We start from the raw sequence: 14,322 nt of genomic DNA, 5'->3' as shown, positions 1-14,322 counted from the left end.
ACAAGGCAACTCACATCATTACACTTTAGATCAACATCATAGTAAGGCTCTCTGTGGTATCCAGGTGTTCATGTTGTGTCAACAGTTATCTTCCTGTTAATAAATTCAGATCTTGGCATCTTTGTACTTCTACAAAGAGATTTATCTTACTAAATTGTTAGTCTTCAAGCCCATTTGTACTTAACTGAGACATTCTGTGGGGATTTTAGCATATGCTGTATAGTAGAATATCTTAATATAATTAGGAACCATGGTCGAATGCATTCAACAGATGTACAATATAATACAAAGCAAACTGTGTTTATCATAAAATAGATATTATCAGATGAATGAGAATTTGTGGAAGAAAGCCTTTAAAATTTCATCATACGTACTTATCCCTGCTCTAACATTTCCTGTTTCTATATTCACTGAAGATGCACAGCAGTCAAAAGGGCTTACTCCCAGAGCCAAATCCTGCACAGATCATGAAGAGTTTAAACAACCCGGCCATGCTCCAAGTTCTTCTGCAGCCCCAGCTCTGCGGGCGAGCTGTGAAACCAGGTAAGCACGTGTGCGCTGGTTAAATATACCATATTGGCGTGAAGTTCTCTGTGCTGTTTTACACAAAAAAACACATGTAAATTAGTCCAAAAATATTAATTTTCTAGGACTTTTCAGTGAACTTAAATTAATGACCTGAGTTGATAATGTCTTAGCTCTTTTTGGTGGATACATTCTGCTTATGTAATTTTTTTTACCACTAACAAATGTTAAATATTAAATCTTCAGTTTAGCTCCCAGTTGACAAGAATTTATAGACCAGATAATAATTAACACACTACATTGTTAAGAACTGTATCAACAGAGGATATGATACTCTTCTATGCAATATTTTTAGCCGAATTACTTTATTTAAAAGTGCTAAAAGTCTGTTTACTTTTTGCTCTTGTTATAAAATTGTTTCATTTGTAGAAAATGACAAAAATGTTATTTTCTAAACATTGTGGAAACTTTAAATCATTATGGTATACATTAAATATCTACCTATTTAGTATTCTTTTCTCTGACAAGAGCTTACTTTCTGAAATGAACTGAACATACACAAAATGTATATCTTTAACATTATGAGGAAATGAATTCATATATTCAACACTAAGTTTAAGAGTAAAAATATTTCGAGTATGTTTATTCGGTTTCAGCCCTAACTGGTCTAACACCAGGTAGCGGACTGCAGTTCATTTCTAGCACTAACTGCAGAAAGTTAGCCTAGATCCCGTAAGTTAAGGGCTTAGTCCCCAACACAGCTGCCGCTACTTCACACAGCAGACACAAATTCAGGGGGTCCCAAGGCCACTCGCATGACAGACTGGCTACAAACGTGGAGGTTCCTATGACCCCCCTTAGGTTTCATAAACTGCTTGAACAACTCACAGATGGTAGGAGAGCACTATACTTACGATTACAGTTTTATAATAAAGGCTACAACTCAGTAATGGCCAACTGAAGCAGCACTTGGGGCTGGGGCTAGGAGAGTCTTCAACATGGCTTTTATGGAACCAGGGCACATTAGTGTTGACAGGCCAGGGATCTCTACTGAAGTGAAGTTGGTGTCCAGAGTTTTTACTGGGGTTTTGTTTTGTAGGCGTAATATTTGGCCATATTATCAAACTCAATCTTCAGTTCTCCTCCTCTGTCTGGAGGTCAGAAGGTCCGGCTGATCCCATGTGGCTTAAAGCCTCAGTCCTATAATCATGGGGTTGGTGGCTGGTGTGCCCAGCGCCCATTCTGAAGCTATTTAAGGAGCCCAGCAGGAGTCACCTCATTAGCATAAAAAAGATACTGTTGTCACTGGGGGAAATCCCAAAGATTTAGTTTTCCTTCCAGGAACCTGGCACAAGGACCAGTTAATTCTTCATTCTACAACAATACTCATGTTAAGTACTTCATGTTCTCGTCATTTTGTGTGTAAGAAGCAGGTGCAGGGGTTTTTCTGGCCCAGTGTGTTATGCAGTGAGATATCTCTTCTACAGTTTTAATGCCAGAGAGAGATTTATGTTGTCTTGACTAATTGAAGCCTAAGAAGCTCATTATTTCCCAAGGCAGCCTATTCCCTGGTTTGACAAATTTAATTACTTGACAGTTTTTCTTTATATTAGACAGTAATTCTCATAATCTTTAGCCACTTATTGTAGTTCTTCCTTTGAAGAAACAGAAGAAATTTGTTGCTTCTTCTGTAAGAAAAGCCTTCTAATACTTGAAAACAACTAACTTGAAATCTTGGTCACCTTTGGTTTTTCCTGTCTTCTGTTCTCCAGACCAGTGGTCTCCTTTTATCTATCTATCTATCTATCTATCTATCTATCTATCTATCTATCTACCTATCTATTGGCTCTGCAACCCTCAGTGAAATAAATTTTAGCAGAACCCCAATATATACAGGATATGTATCATTTCTGTTCAATTGTAGAATGCACCCTCGTCAGTCCAGGTAGGAAGAAATGTTAAAGCTTAATTTTATTTTCACTGTGAAACTATAAACAGTTCTAATATTTTCTTTTTACATCTCTTATCTCTCTTTGGAGACTGCTTTTCTCTATTTGACTTTCCATAACATGTCAGTACGTGCTCTCCTGGTCCCCTGCACTAGGTGTCCTCTCCTAGACAAAGCCCAGGAGGTCAGGGTTGCCCTGAAATAGGGTGTGCACAGACAGGGGCACATTCTGTAGGTAGTGGGGTCTGAGCCTCGCCAAGTGCCGTGGGATTTCCTTCCTGTGGTTATTGTTTTTGTTAATGCATCCCAAGATTGTATTAGTGTTTTAAGAAGTCACGTTCTTGGGTGTTTTAGAAAGTGTTGTCCAGACCTTTGGACTTTGGGCTATCTTTACTAAGTCCTCTCCACTATTATTTTGTCTTTGCTTTTTATCTAAGAATATATATTCTCTACTTTCCTTTATTCTCAGATGGATGTATGGATGTAAGAGATTATGTGTCTTTATTTTAGTGCTATTTTCACAATTTTATTAAGTAAGATGTTTCAGTATTACACCGATGGAGCAATTCTCTCACCAAGCTTGGCTTTTTCTTTGTGTGCAGTGGCAAGAGAAGGGGATTAGCTCCACCTCACTTGAACACATGCCAGACTTCTGGAGAATGTATGAAAAGCTTTTTTGGTAGTCAGGGAAGGCAAAGTAGCTTGTGTCAATGTAAGAAACGTTTAAATCTGTAGAGAATTTTTATGGGGTTTTTTGAGCTGAATTGATGACAGTTGCTGGGAAGCAAAATCTTAGCGGATGGAGAGGATGCCCCAGAGAATGGCAGCTTTGCACCATATTTTATGCACTGCAATCAAAGGAGGAGGTGTAAGGGGTTACATGAAACCCATTGGTGGTAGACTAAGGAGGTGGGGGAAAGCAAAGCAGGGAAATCTCTGGGATTGGATAAAAAGTAAAATGAACAGATATGTACTTTTACATTTGTGGGTCTAGGATGGTTAAATGAATTACGATGATAACAATAGCAAGTAAGGGTTTGTGGTCACTGCTCTGGTTCACTGAGTGGTAGGGGAGGCGGGGATAAGCCTGACAGTCTGAAGGTATGCTACAAAGTAGATGCAAACAGACAATAGACAGCCTCAGTTAAGGTAAAGATTGACGTATGTCAGGGAAGACACTAGCCTAGGACATGACTACCCACCATGACTTGCTTTTAGTTAGAAAGTTTTAATCCCAGACTATCCTATGTGGTTTCTGTAGGTCTCTGAGTTTGTAAGTCCCGTCAGGCAGGCCCCTCTTTGAGCTTGTCATGTTTAGTCTGTGATCCCTTTTTCGTCCACATTTTTAATCAACAAGATCCATTTGTTTCTACTTTACGATGTCCTTTATTATGTCTTAACTATATCCCTTACCATGCCCTAAAAACTCCTCACAAGAGGCCTCTGAGCAAACTAAGAAAAAGAGAATCAAAATTCTTCATAATCATGTTTATATATAAAATATATTTGTACCTATACCCTTGCTCAACTTCCTCCTCAGTGTTTTATTTTTCAGGTAACTCACACATACTTACTTGTTTATGTCTGTCTCTCCACCAGGACAGAAGCTTCCTAATGGCAGACTTACCTGCCCATCCCAAGCACCTAGAACAGAACTGTTATTTATAGTGAAAGTTACTTACATGTTTGTTTACTGATTAAACCCATTTCTTTACATCTTAGTTCACAACTTGTAGATACCTTGTTATTCACATATGGTCTGATCTGTGAATGCCTAACTACTCCTCTTGTCTACCTTTTCTGTCTGTTTGAACTTACACTCTGCCACCAGATTGCTTTTCCTCCCAGATCCGCACTGATTGTTACTCTGACAATCTCCTTTTAATTACCTTAAAAAATGTGCACAAAAAAAATATTTTAGATTCCTTTCTTTGTGTGTGACACACAGGGTGGGGCAGAAGTAGGTTTGCAGTTGCTAGTATGCAAAACACTGTGTATTCTTGTTCTTACTTATTATTGTACTATTTTCCATACGAACAACTGTAAACCTTCTTTGGCCCCACATGTATTTTTTTAAATTTAATTTATTTATAGAGAGGGGCAGGGAGGGAGAGAAGCATCAATGTGTGGTTGCCTCTTATGTGCCCCACACTGGAGACCTGGCCCGCAACCCAGGCATGTGCCCAGACTGGGAATTGAACCAGCGGCCCTTTGGTTCATAGGCCGGCACCTGATCCACTGAGCCACACCAGCCAGGCCCCACCTTGTATTTTAAGTAGTTTGTAATTATTGTCTATATTTTAGCAGCTTTATTGATGTATAATTGATGCACATTAATCTGTACATATTTAAAGGGTACAGCTGATGAGTTTTGACATATGATACACAAATGAAGTCAACCCCACAATCAAAATAATGAACATATTCATTCTAAAAGCTTTCTTTTATCCCTTTGTAATCTACCTCTCCTTCACCCCCAGGAAACTACTAATTTATTTTCTTGTCAGTGTAGAGTAGTTTGTATTTCATAGAAATTTATATAAAAGAAATCACACAGTATGTACTGTTTGGCTTCTTTCACTCAGCCTTTTTAAAATTTGTACATGGTGCTGCAGGTATCAGAGGTGTTTTTCCTTTTTAATGCTGAGTCATAAGTATCTGTGCCGCAGGTTGCATATTCATTGACTTGTTAATGAACATTTAGGTTATTTTCAAGTTTAGGTCATTACAAATAAAATTACTGTGAACATTTGTGTACTAGTTTTTAATGTAGACTTACACTTTTATTTTGCTTTGATAAAGATATAGTTGCAGAATGGTGAGGGCATGTGGTAGATTCATGTTTAAGTTGTCAGAAACTCCCGCTGTTTCCTATTCTCGTCATCAGGGTCCTGAACTCCAGTTTGTCAGGTATCCTCACCACCGCTTGATATGTTGGTCCTTTAATTTTAGCCCTTCTTCTGGGTGTATAATGCTATTTCATTGCAGTTTTAACTTGAATATCCCTTTTAACTAATGATTTTGAACATCTTTTAATGTGCTAATTTGCCATCTTTACTTATTTGTCAATATGTCTTTTTAAATATTTTGCACATGTAAAAATTGAATTATCTTATTAAGTTGTAAGGGTTCTTTATTCTAGTTAGCAGGTTCTCTGTTGAATACATGGGTTTGCAAATATTTCCTCCACTCTGTAGATTGTCCTGTTTCCTTAACAATGTCTTTTGAAGGACAAAATTTATTATTTTGACAAAGTACAATGTATTATTTTTTTCTTTTATAATTTGTCCTTCTTGTGTCATATTTAACATCTGCCAAATTCTAGGTTGCTAGAATATCCTATCTTTTTCTTCAAGAAGTTTTATAATTTTAACTCTTACCTTTGTATCTATGATCCATTTTGAGTTAATTTTTGTTTATGGTGTGAGGTATATGTCCAGGTTAATTTTATTTACAGTTGTTCCTGAATCATTTGTTTAAAAATATTATCCTTTTCCCTTGAATTCTTGACATCTTTTTCAAAAATCAGTTGACTATGTATGTTTGTCTCTATCTCAGGACTGAACTCTGTATCCTGTTGCCTTGATCTAAATGTCTGTCTTTATATCAATAATACATTGTTTTGATAAGTATAGCTTTATAATAAGCCCAAAAATCAGTTAAAGTAAGTCCTTCAACTTTATTCTTTTTCAATTTGTTTTGCCTATTCTAGATCCTTTGCATTTGCATGTAAATTTCAGAATCATCCTGTCAATTTCTGTGAATATCTGCTGGAAATTTTATTGAGTTGAACCTCTATACTAATCTGGGCAGAATTGACAGTTTAGATACCAAGTAATAAATATGGCATATATATCTGAACTTATTTAGCTCTTCTTTAATTTCTCTCAGAAATATTTTGTTGTTTCAAGAGTGCAAATCTCATACATATTTTGTCAGGTTTATCCACAGTATTTTGTAGTTTTTTATACCATTTTAAATAAGATTGCTTTTTAAACTTCAATGTCTTATTATTGCTAGCATATGCAGTTACAGTTGATTTTGTGTATTTATCGTGTATCTTGCAACCTTGCTTATTATCTCTAGTACATTCTTGTCCTTAGGATTTTCTCTGTAGACAATTATGTCATCTACAAATTAACACAATTTTACTTTTTCCTTTCCAATATCTGTATTTTTTTTTCTATAATGCATTAGGTAAAAATTTCAGCATAATGTATGCATTGAAGCAGTGAGAGTGGACATCTTGCTTTGTTCCTCATCCTACAAAAAAAGTATTTCTTTTTTTTTATAATTAGGTATTATTTAAGCTATAGTTTTTTTTTCATAGATTTTCTTTTCCAAGCTGGAAACTTTCCCTTCTTCTATTTCTTTATTGCTGAGAAATTCTATCACGATAATTGCTGAAATTTATCTGTTGCTTTTCTCCACTTATGGAAATTATCATGTGTGGGTGTTTTGGTTTTAGGTAGGTTTTGTTTTTTTTGTCTGTTAATATGATGGATTACACTGATTGATTTTTGAATATTAAACCAGCCTTTAATTCCTAAGGTAAACCTCACTTGGTCATAGTGTATTGTAATCTTCGTATATATTGTTTGGTGGTAGTGCTGTTTAAGTCTTTTATATCCTCACTGATTTACTGTGAACTTATTCTGTTAGTTATTGTGAGGGAAGGATGGAACGCAGCGGGAGACCTCACCAGGAGCTAAAGGTAGAAGCAGCTGGACGTGAGACAGTGGACATTTTCAGTGCTTTGATTCTAGTTGTTTTAAACTGCGAAATACTGTATTCACTAAGAGCTGTGAAATATATTTTAATGTTTTATAACATAATAAGGTGACTGTCTGAGAAAAGAGAGGAAGTGCTTTTGAAGTTTTTTACCATAATTTAGGTATTACCTACTTTTCCATTCAATGCTAGAAATTTTTGCCTTATATATTTTGAATCTCTGTTATTTTTTTAAAGATTTTATTCATTTTTAGAGAGGGAAGGGAGGGAGAAAGAGAGAGAGAAACATCAATGTGCAGTTGCTGGGGGCTGTGGCCTGTAACCCAGGCATGTGCCCTGCCTGGGAATCGAACCTGTGACACTTTGGTTCGCAGCCCGCGCTCAATCCACTGAGCTACGCCAGCCAGGGCTGAATCTCTGTTATTTTTGCAGAGACATTTGAGCTTGTTGCATCCTGTCCATTGAATTTACCCCTTTATCATTATGAAATGACCATCTCTGTCCCTCTTTCGTAATAAACAGTGTCTTTCTTTATAAGCAACTCACCTTAATGATCTAATCTTCCTACCACCAATACTGAAACTGGCTCATTCTAAAGAGAGTGCTTTCTAGTGATCAGTTTTCCAGAGATGCAGTGGACTGCCTCAGCAAGTAGTAAAAACTTGGAACAGGGTTTTTAAAGCATGGGATGAACTTGTAGGCATGTTACATATAAATTTCAAATATTTTTGATCATTGCATTACATGCTTTTAGAAGTGCTTTCTATGTCTGATCTCCATTAGTTCTAATTATATTGCTAGATAATTGTGTATATTATGACTATTTCCAGCTACCTTATAATAATAATAGGAAATTGCTTCATATATTTATAATGTTTTTTTGTCTATATGTTGTTCATTCTGAAAAGTCATCTTCTGATATGTACTCTGGTATTTGTGCTCTTAGATAGACTTGATAGAGAGCATGGTTACCGTGTATTCTTTTTATCAACTCTGTACAGTACTGTTGTTTTTTTATTGTTAATATTTTTGTACATATATTATCTGTGCAATTGGATTGTACGCTGTTTAAGGACAGGATTGTATTGAATCCTTGCCTCCCACCCCCCACTCCCTGCCTAAGTATCCTCCAAACCTAACAAAAGCTGAGCAGATAGCACGGGTTCACCATTTATGACAGAAGGTCTGGGAGCTGTAAATCCAGCTCTAGGCTTGGCTCACACGGGACGAATCCTGTCACTTCTTGTGCAATGACAAGGTCAGTATGTAAATGAACGGCCAATTAATTTGTTAAAAGTTTAAAGAAATATTCATTTATCCTTTTTGAAGTTTATTTATTTTTAAATTCCATATATATCCTGAAGTTAAATTTTTACTTTTATTTTCTTAAAGCAGTTCTTGGAACACCTCACAGCTTGCCACATCTGATGAGTCCATCCATCTCCCCTGCATTTTTACATTTGAATAAAGCACATCAGGTATATAAATAGCATTGAGTATTGAAGCATCAAAAATTCAGAGTGAATATTTTGTTTGTTCCTAACAAGTCAAATCCTCAAGAAGTTAAATGAATATTTAAAAAAAAATCCATAGTCATAATTACAGCTATGTAAAAATATAACTTAATGAATACATCAGATAAAAGCTAATCAAAGCAACATAGTTATATGTATTTATTGATTCTTAATTATAGGGCATTAAGAAGGGAAGAGGTATTTTGTGGTATATTTCTCTATAAATCAGTACAGTTATGTGTTGGTTAACAATAGGGACTGGCTCTGAGATATTCTAACTGGTGATTTCATCATGTGTGAACTCAGAGTAAACTTACACAAACCTGGATGGTGTAGCCTACTACATACCTAGGTATATGGTGTAGCCTTTTGCTCCTAGGCTACAAACCTGTACAGCATGTTACTGTACTGAGTACTGTAGGCTGTTGTAACACAGCAGTAAATGCTTGTGTATCTAAACATAGCAGTGGCACAGTAAAAATGCAGTAAAAAGGATGAAAAGTGGTAGTGCACCTGCAGGGCTGGAGTTGTTCTGGGAGAGTTGGTGAGGGAGTGAGGAGTGACTGTGAAGGCCTAGGACGTCCCTGTGTGCTGGTGCGGTCTTTGTAAACACTGTATACTTAGGCTACATGAAATGTATAAAAAACACTTTCTTCAATAATAAGTAGACCTTCGCTAACTGTAACTTTTTCCTTTATAACCTTAATTTTTTTTTACTTTTCAACTCTTGTAATAACATTTAGCTTAAAACACACATTGTATGTCTAGTCAAAAATATTTCCTTTATATCCTTATTCTGTAAGCTTTTTTCCTAGTTTAAAAATCTTGCTATTTTTAGTTTTTAAATTTTAGGGTTAAAAACTAAGACACAAATACACGTTAGCTTTGGGACCGTTATCACTGTCTTGCACCCCCACATCTTACCCCCTGGAAGGTCTCGAGGGGCAGTGGCATGCAGCGACCTTTATTTCCTACCACTGTCGTATATTTGGTCCATCACTAACCAAAACGTTGTGATGTGGTGCGTGACTGCACTTCAAAACAAGTCCTCTGATGGGGTCTTCATTGAAAACAGAGTTTATAGAAAGAAAGAATGAATATATGATCAGTAACTCTTATTCTTAAAATGTAATTGACGGTATAAAAATAATTCATGTATCTGTGAAAGTAAAAATTGGTTTTACCTTTTTTAGATAAGTATTTTAAAAGGTGTCTGTATATGTAAATATAATATTGGAGATGAACATTAGTTTCAGATAGTGTTAAGGCTGTCTTCATATATAAGCCTAATTATTGATCAAACCTAGTACATAATAGATGATTGTGTTTTGTGTGAATGAATGTCTGGTTCTAAACCTAGCTTTGTCAGGGAAAGGCCTCTTCTTTATTTTTCATTCTTAGCACCTAACACAGGATCTTACACATTACAGGGCCTTATCCATTCCTTTACTGAACATGTGTTATTTAGAATCTAACATGTACTAAACACTCTGGTAATCACTGAGTCCACAGCATTGAACACACATTCATCATCTCTGTTCTTACAGAATTCCAGTGAACAGAGAAAACGAACATTAAACAACTAATTACATCAGATGTAAAGAGTGATAGAAGAAGGGTGTTCAGTTTTGACAATATTCTCTTTATTTTAGAATAAAGATCAAAATGCCTGATTTTTCCTTGAAGGCACGTCCAGGCTGGGCTCGCCAGCCTCCTGTGCTCCCTGGGCGTCACTGCCTGGGCTCCAGGGGCCTGCGCTGGGCCGCAGAGGGCCTCGTTCCCTTCTCCTGGGGCCTCTGCTCCTCGTGTTCCTTCTGCCTGGAACACAGAGCCTGCTCCAACACCACCCCATCCCCCGCATTTCACCTAGTTATTTTTCTGCAGCCTTCAGATCTCTGCACAGTAGTCCCTCAGGAAAACCTTCTTTGAGTTTACCAATCTCAGTCACTTCCCCCACTATTTGTTCTCATAGCTCCTTGTATTTTCCCTTCATGTGCTCATTACCATTTGTAATTACATGTTTTTATAGTTAGTGAATGCCTTCTTTCTTCAGGGGACTCTAAGATCCAGGAGGGCCGATCATGTTGTATTTCTCACTGTGTAACACAGTGCCTGGCACACAGGAAGTGTTCAGTAGGTCTTCATGGAATGATGAAATAGATAAATGAGTGAGTGAGTGATGCTGGCATTAAAGCCAGAGAGGGATGGGGGTGCGGGATGAAGGAAAAGGAGGAGAGGATGAGGAACTCATTTGATGATGTGTGGGCACGTCTTACATATGGTTATAAGAAGTAATCAGTGTTGTCAGAATTTGCCAAGTGAGATACACAGGAGCTTTTGCTTTTGCTCAGATCAGCTAGAGAGTTGAACTGTATGAAGTGGTTATACAACAAGCAGCTTTTAACAATTAAACTAACTTAATGTTTTATCATTTTTCACAGAGCTCAATTGTGGGTAATACTTCTCGTTTGTTCCTTCAGAACCTCCCCCATGTACCGCTGACACAGCAGCAACTAATGAAGTTTGAGAGTATTCATACCAATAACGTAAGGATGGGTTTTTCGTTTGGAATGAGTTCATCTTTATTTTTTCTATAATGAGGCTGTTGGTCAGATTGAATTTCCGCTTGTGCAGGCTTTTAATTCAGTTGTATCCTGCTGCCGTTGGCAAACGTCTCACTTTCTTTTCTTCTTTGGCAGAAGCCAGGCCTGCTGGGCGAAGCCCCAGCTATGGTGCTTCAGACTGCAGTCGGGATGGGGCCGGGGCTTCCCTTGAAAGCAGAGCTGGGTCACCACGGAGAAGCACATAAAAGTAGGTGATGTGTATTTACTGGCAAGTCCATGAACAGTCAGGTTTGAAATTTAAAAATAGTTTACCTGTATTCTACTTTTTACAGAAAGGTCCAATTTGAGTTTTATTCAGTCATCTAAAATTTCGAGAGCCCTTCGGCTTTTCTGTTTTTAATATTAGAAAACTGTTGGTGAGTTACCAATAAACTTGCTTCCATGCCTGGAGGAGCGTATCCAACAGGGGCAGGCTTTAATGTTTGACGAAGGCTCCCAACGGCGTGAGGTAAAGACGCAGATCCGCGTGAGCCCGACACGCTGCCCACTGGGCCACCAGCACACGATACGTGCGCACCCCTGCAGTTTTTGCCCGGGTGAGAAACGGTTAGCCTCTCTAAAGAAGTATCTGGTGTTTGTCAATGTAAAGTGTATTTATTTGTATCATTTTAAAAAATGTGATCTCCAAATTAAAACTTACAATTAAAACTTAGAATTAAAAAATATCTTTGAGACCGTTCTGGAAGTTGCCTAAGAAAAGCATGATCCCTGCTGCAGGTTTCTGTTTTCCCATACAGGAACGTGCTGATGTACAGCCCCCAACCTCACCTTTGAATCTGACTGTTCTCTAACAGGTTAAAAAAGGGGTTATTTGTGTTTTGCCTGTAACTTAGCAAAATCAAAATTACTATTGTGAATGAGTCTTGTCTAACCAGAAGTTTTTTGCATTTGTGGTTCACTATAGCATCTAACCTGATTCCAACACAAACAACTGTAACAGCGGGAATGGGCATGTTACCGTTCTTTCCAAATCAGCACATTGCTGGACAAGCTGGGCCGGGACAAGGGAGTACTCAGGAGAAACAGCCAGCCTCCGTGGGAATACCAGAAGGAAATTTCTCAGGGTCACAGGCTTATCTTCAGAGCTTTCCAAACCTTACTGCTGGAGGTTTGCTGACAGGACACCATAAACAACCACAAAGCCAGCCAAAAGGCACAGAGATGAGTTCAGGGGTAAGAAAACTCTGTGTGTGCATGTGCATACATATACATATATGCAAACAATGCAGGTGTGTGTTCCATATGTACATATACACACACTACAGAGAGTGTATATATCCTTTTTGTTGCCCATTATTTTTATAAATACATTTTATTGATTATGCTATTACAGTTTTCCCAAGTTTTTCTCCTTTGCCCTCTCTACCCAGTACCCACCTTCCTCCCAGCATCCCCCACCCCCTTAGTTCATATCCATGGGTCATACATATAAGTTCTTTGCCTTTTCCATTTCCTGTACTGTTCTTAACATCACCCTGTCTATTTTGTACCTACCAATGATGCTTCTTATTCCCTGCACCTTTTCCCCCAGCTGATACCCCCCCACCCCATGATCTCCATATCTGTGATTCTGTTTCTATTCTGGTTGTTTGCTTAGTTTGGTTTTCTAGATTCAGTGGATAGTTGTAGATTTGTTGCCCTTTTAATGTTCGTACTTTTGATCTTCTTTTTCTTAAATAAGTCCCTTTGACATTTCATATAACAATGGCTTGGTGATGATGAACTCCTTTAGTTTTACCTTGTCTGGGAAGCACTTTACCTGCCCTTCAATTCTAAATGATAGCTTTGCTGGATAGAATAATCTAGGTCGTGGGTCCTTGCTTTTCATCACTTTGAGTACTTCTTGCCAGTCCTTTCTAGCCTGCAAACTTTCTTTTGAGAAATCAGCTGATAGTCTTATGGGAACTCCTTTGTAGATAATTATCTGCTTTTCTCTTGCTGCTTTTAAGATTATGTTTAACCTTTGGCATTTTAATTATGATGTGTCTTGTTGTGGTCCTCTTTGGGTGCAACTTGTTTGGGACTTTCTGTACTTCCTGGACTTGCATGTCTCTCTCCTTCACCAAATTAGGGAAGTTATCTTTCATTATTTTTTCAAATAAGTTTCAATTTCTTGCTTTTCCTCTTCTCCTTCTGGTACCTGCATTATTCAGATGTTGGTACATTTAAAGCCTATCTTCATTTCTTTTTTAATTCTTTTTTTCTTCCTGCTGTTCTGATTGAATGCTTTTTCCTTTCTTGCATTCCAAATCATTGGTTTAATTCTTGGCTTCATCCTCTCCACTCTTGGTTCCCTATAGATTTTCACTTAGTGTAACCTTCACTTCTTATGTTGTTGCTGTACTCAGTGAGTTCTTTGAGCATCTTGACAGCCAGTTTTTTGAACTCTGCATCTGATAGGTTGGTTATCTCCATTTCCTTTAGTTCTTTTTCTAGGGTTTTGTTCAGTTCTTTCATTTGGGCCATATTTCTTTGTCTCCTCAATTTGGCAGCCTCCTTGTGTTTGTTTCTGTGTACCAGATAGAGCTGCTTTGACTCCCTGTAAAAGGTACCTGTAAATTATGTGGGGTGGAGCCTTAGGTAATTGCCAGGGCGGAACAACCTGCTTTACCACTTTGTTGCTGTGTGTGGGGGGAGGGCTCAGAGAGGAGACAGTGCTGCTGCCTGGCTTCTGGAGCTTCGCTGGCACTGGCTCCATTTCTAGCCACTTCACCCACTTCCTGTATGCAACTGGCATCCTTCCAGTTGTCGCCCTGGTGGTGGTTCCCAGACGGGGTGGGTTTGCATAAGTTCTAAGTCTATGCAGGCCCTTTAAATGAACTCTTCTGAAAATCCTGCAGTTTCTTCCACTGCCCCAACCCACACTGGTTTTTCCAGCCAGAAGTTATGGAGATTTATCTTCCCGGTGCTGGAACCCTAGGCTGTGCAGTCTGTGCTAGGGCTGGGAATCGCTCGCACTCAAGGTATTCCTCCCGATTTT

The 14,322-nt window shown here is 38.0% G+C and overlaps 1 protein-coding gene across 5 annotated transcripts in view; it reads left to right on the top strand.

Moving 5' to 3' along the window:
• The window catches only part of RAVER2 (ribonucleoprotein, PTB binding 2), an 88,462-nt gene that overhangs the window by 47,368 nt on the left and 26,772 nt on the right, over positions 1-14,322 (top strand). For 2 of the 5 annotated variants that reach the window (XM_045835340.1, XM_045835344.1), the window contains exons 5-9: positions 417-543; positions 8,597-8,682; positions 11,160-11,264; positions 11,418-11,529; positions 12,247-12,515. In XM_045835340.1, coding sequence (XP_045691296.1) covers positions 417-543; positions 8,597-8,682; positions 11,160-11,264; positions 11,418-11,529; positions 12,247-12,515 — 699 coding nt within the window. The remainder of the gene's footprint in view (positions 1-416; positions 544-8,596; positions 8,683-11,159; positions 11,265-11,417; positions 11,530-12,246; positions 12,516-14,322) is intronic. The other 3 variants (XM_045835343.1, XM_045835341.1, XM_045835342.1) reach the window with 3 other exon arrangements.

This window comes from Phyllostomus hastatus, unplaced genomic scaffold (assembly GCF_019186645.2).
Source record: "Phyllostomus hastatus isolate PE091 unplaced genomic scaffold, TTU_PhHast_1.1 phas_contig_209, whole genome shotgun sequence".
NCBI classification, from domain to species: Eukaryota; Metazoa; Chordata; class Mammalia; order Chiroptera; family Phyllostomidae; genus Phyllostomus; species Phyllostomus hastatus.
Note: the sequence above shows the minus strand (reverse complement) of the source record. Positions and strands in the feature narration are given on the sequence as shown.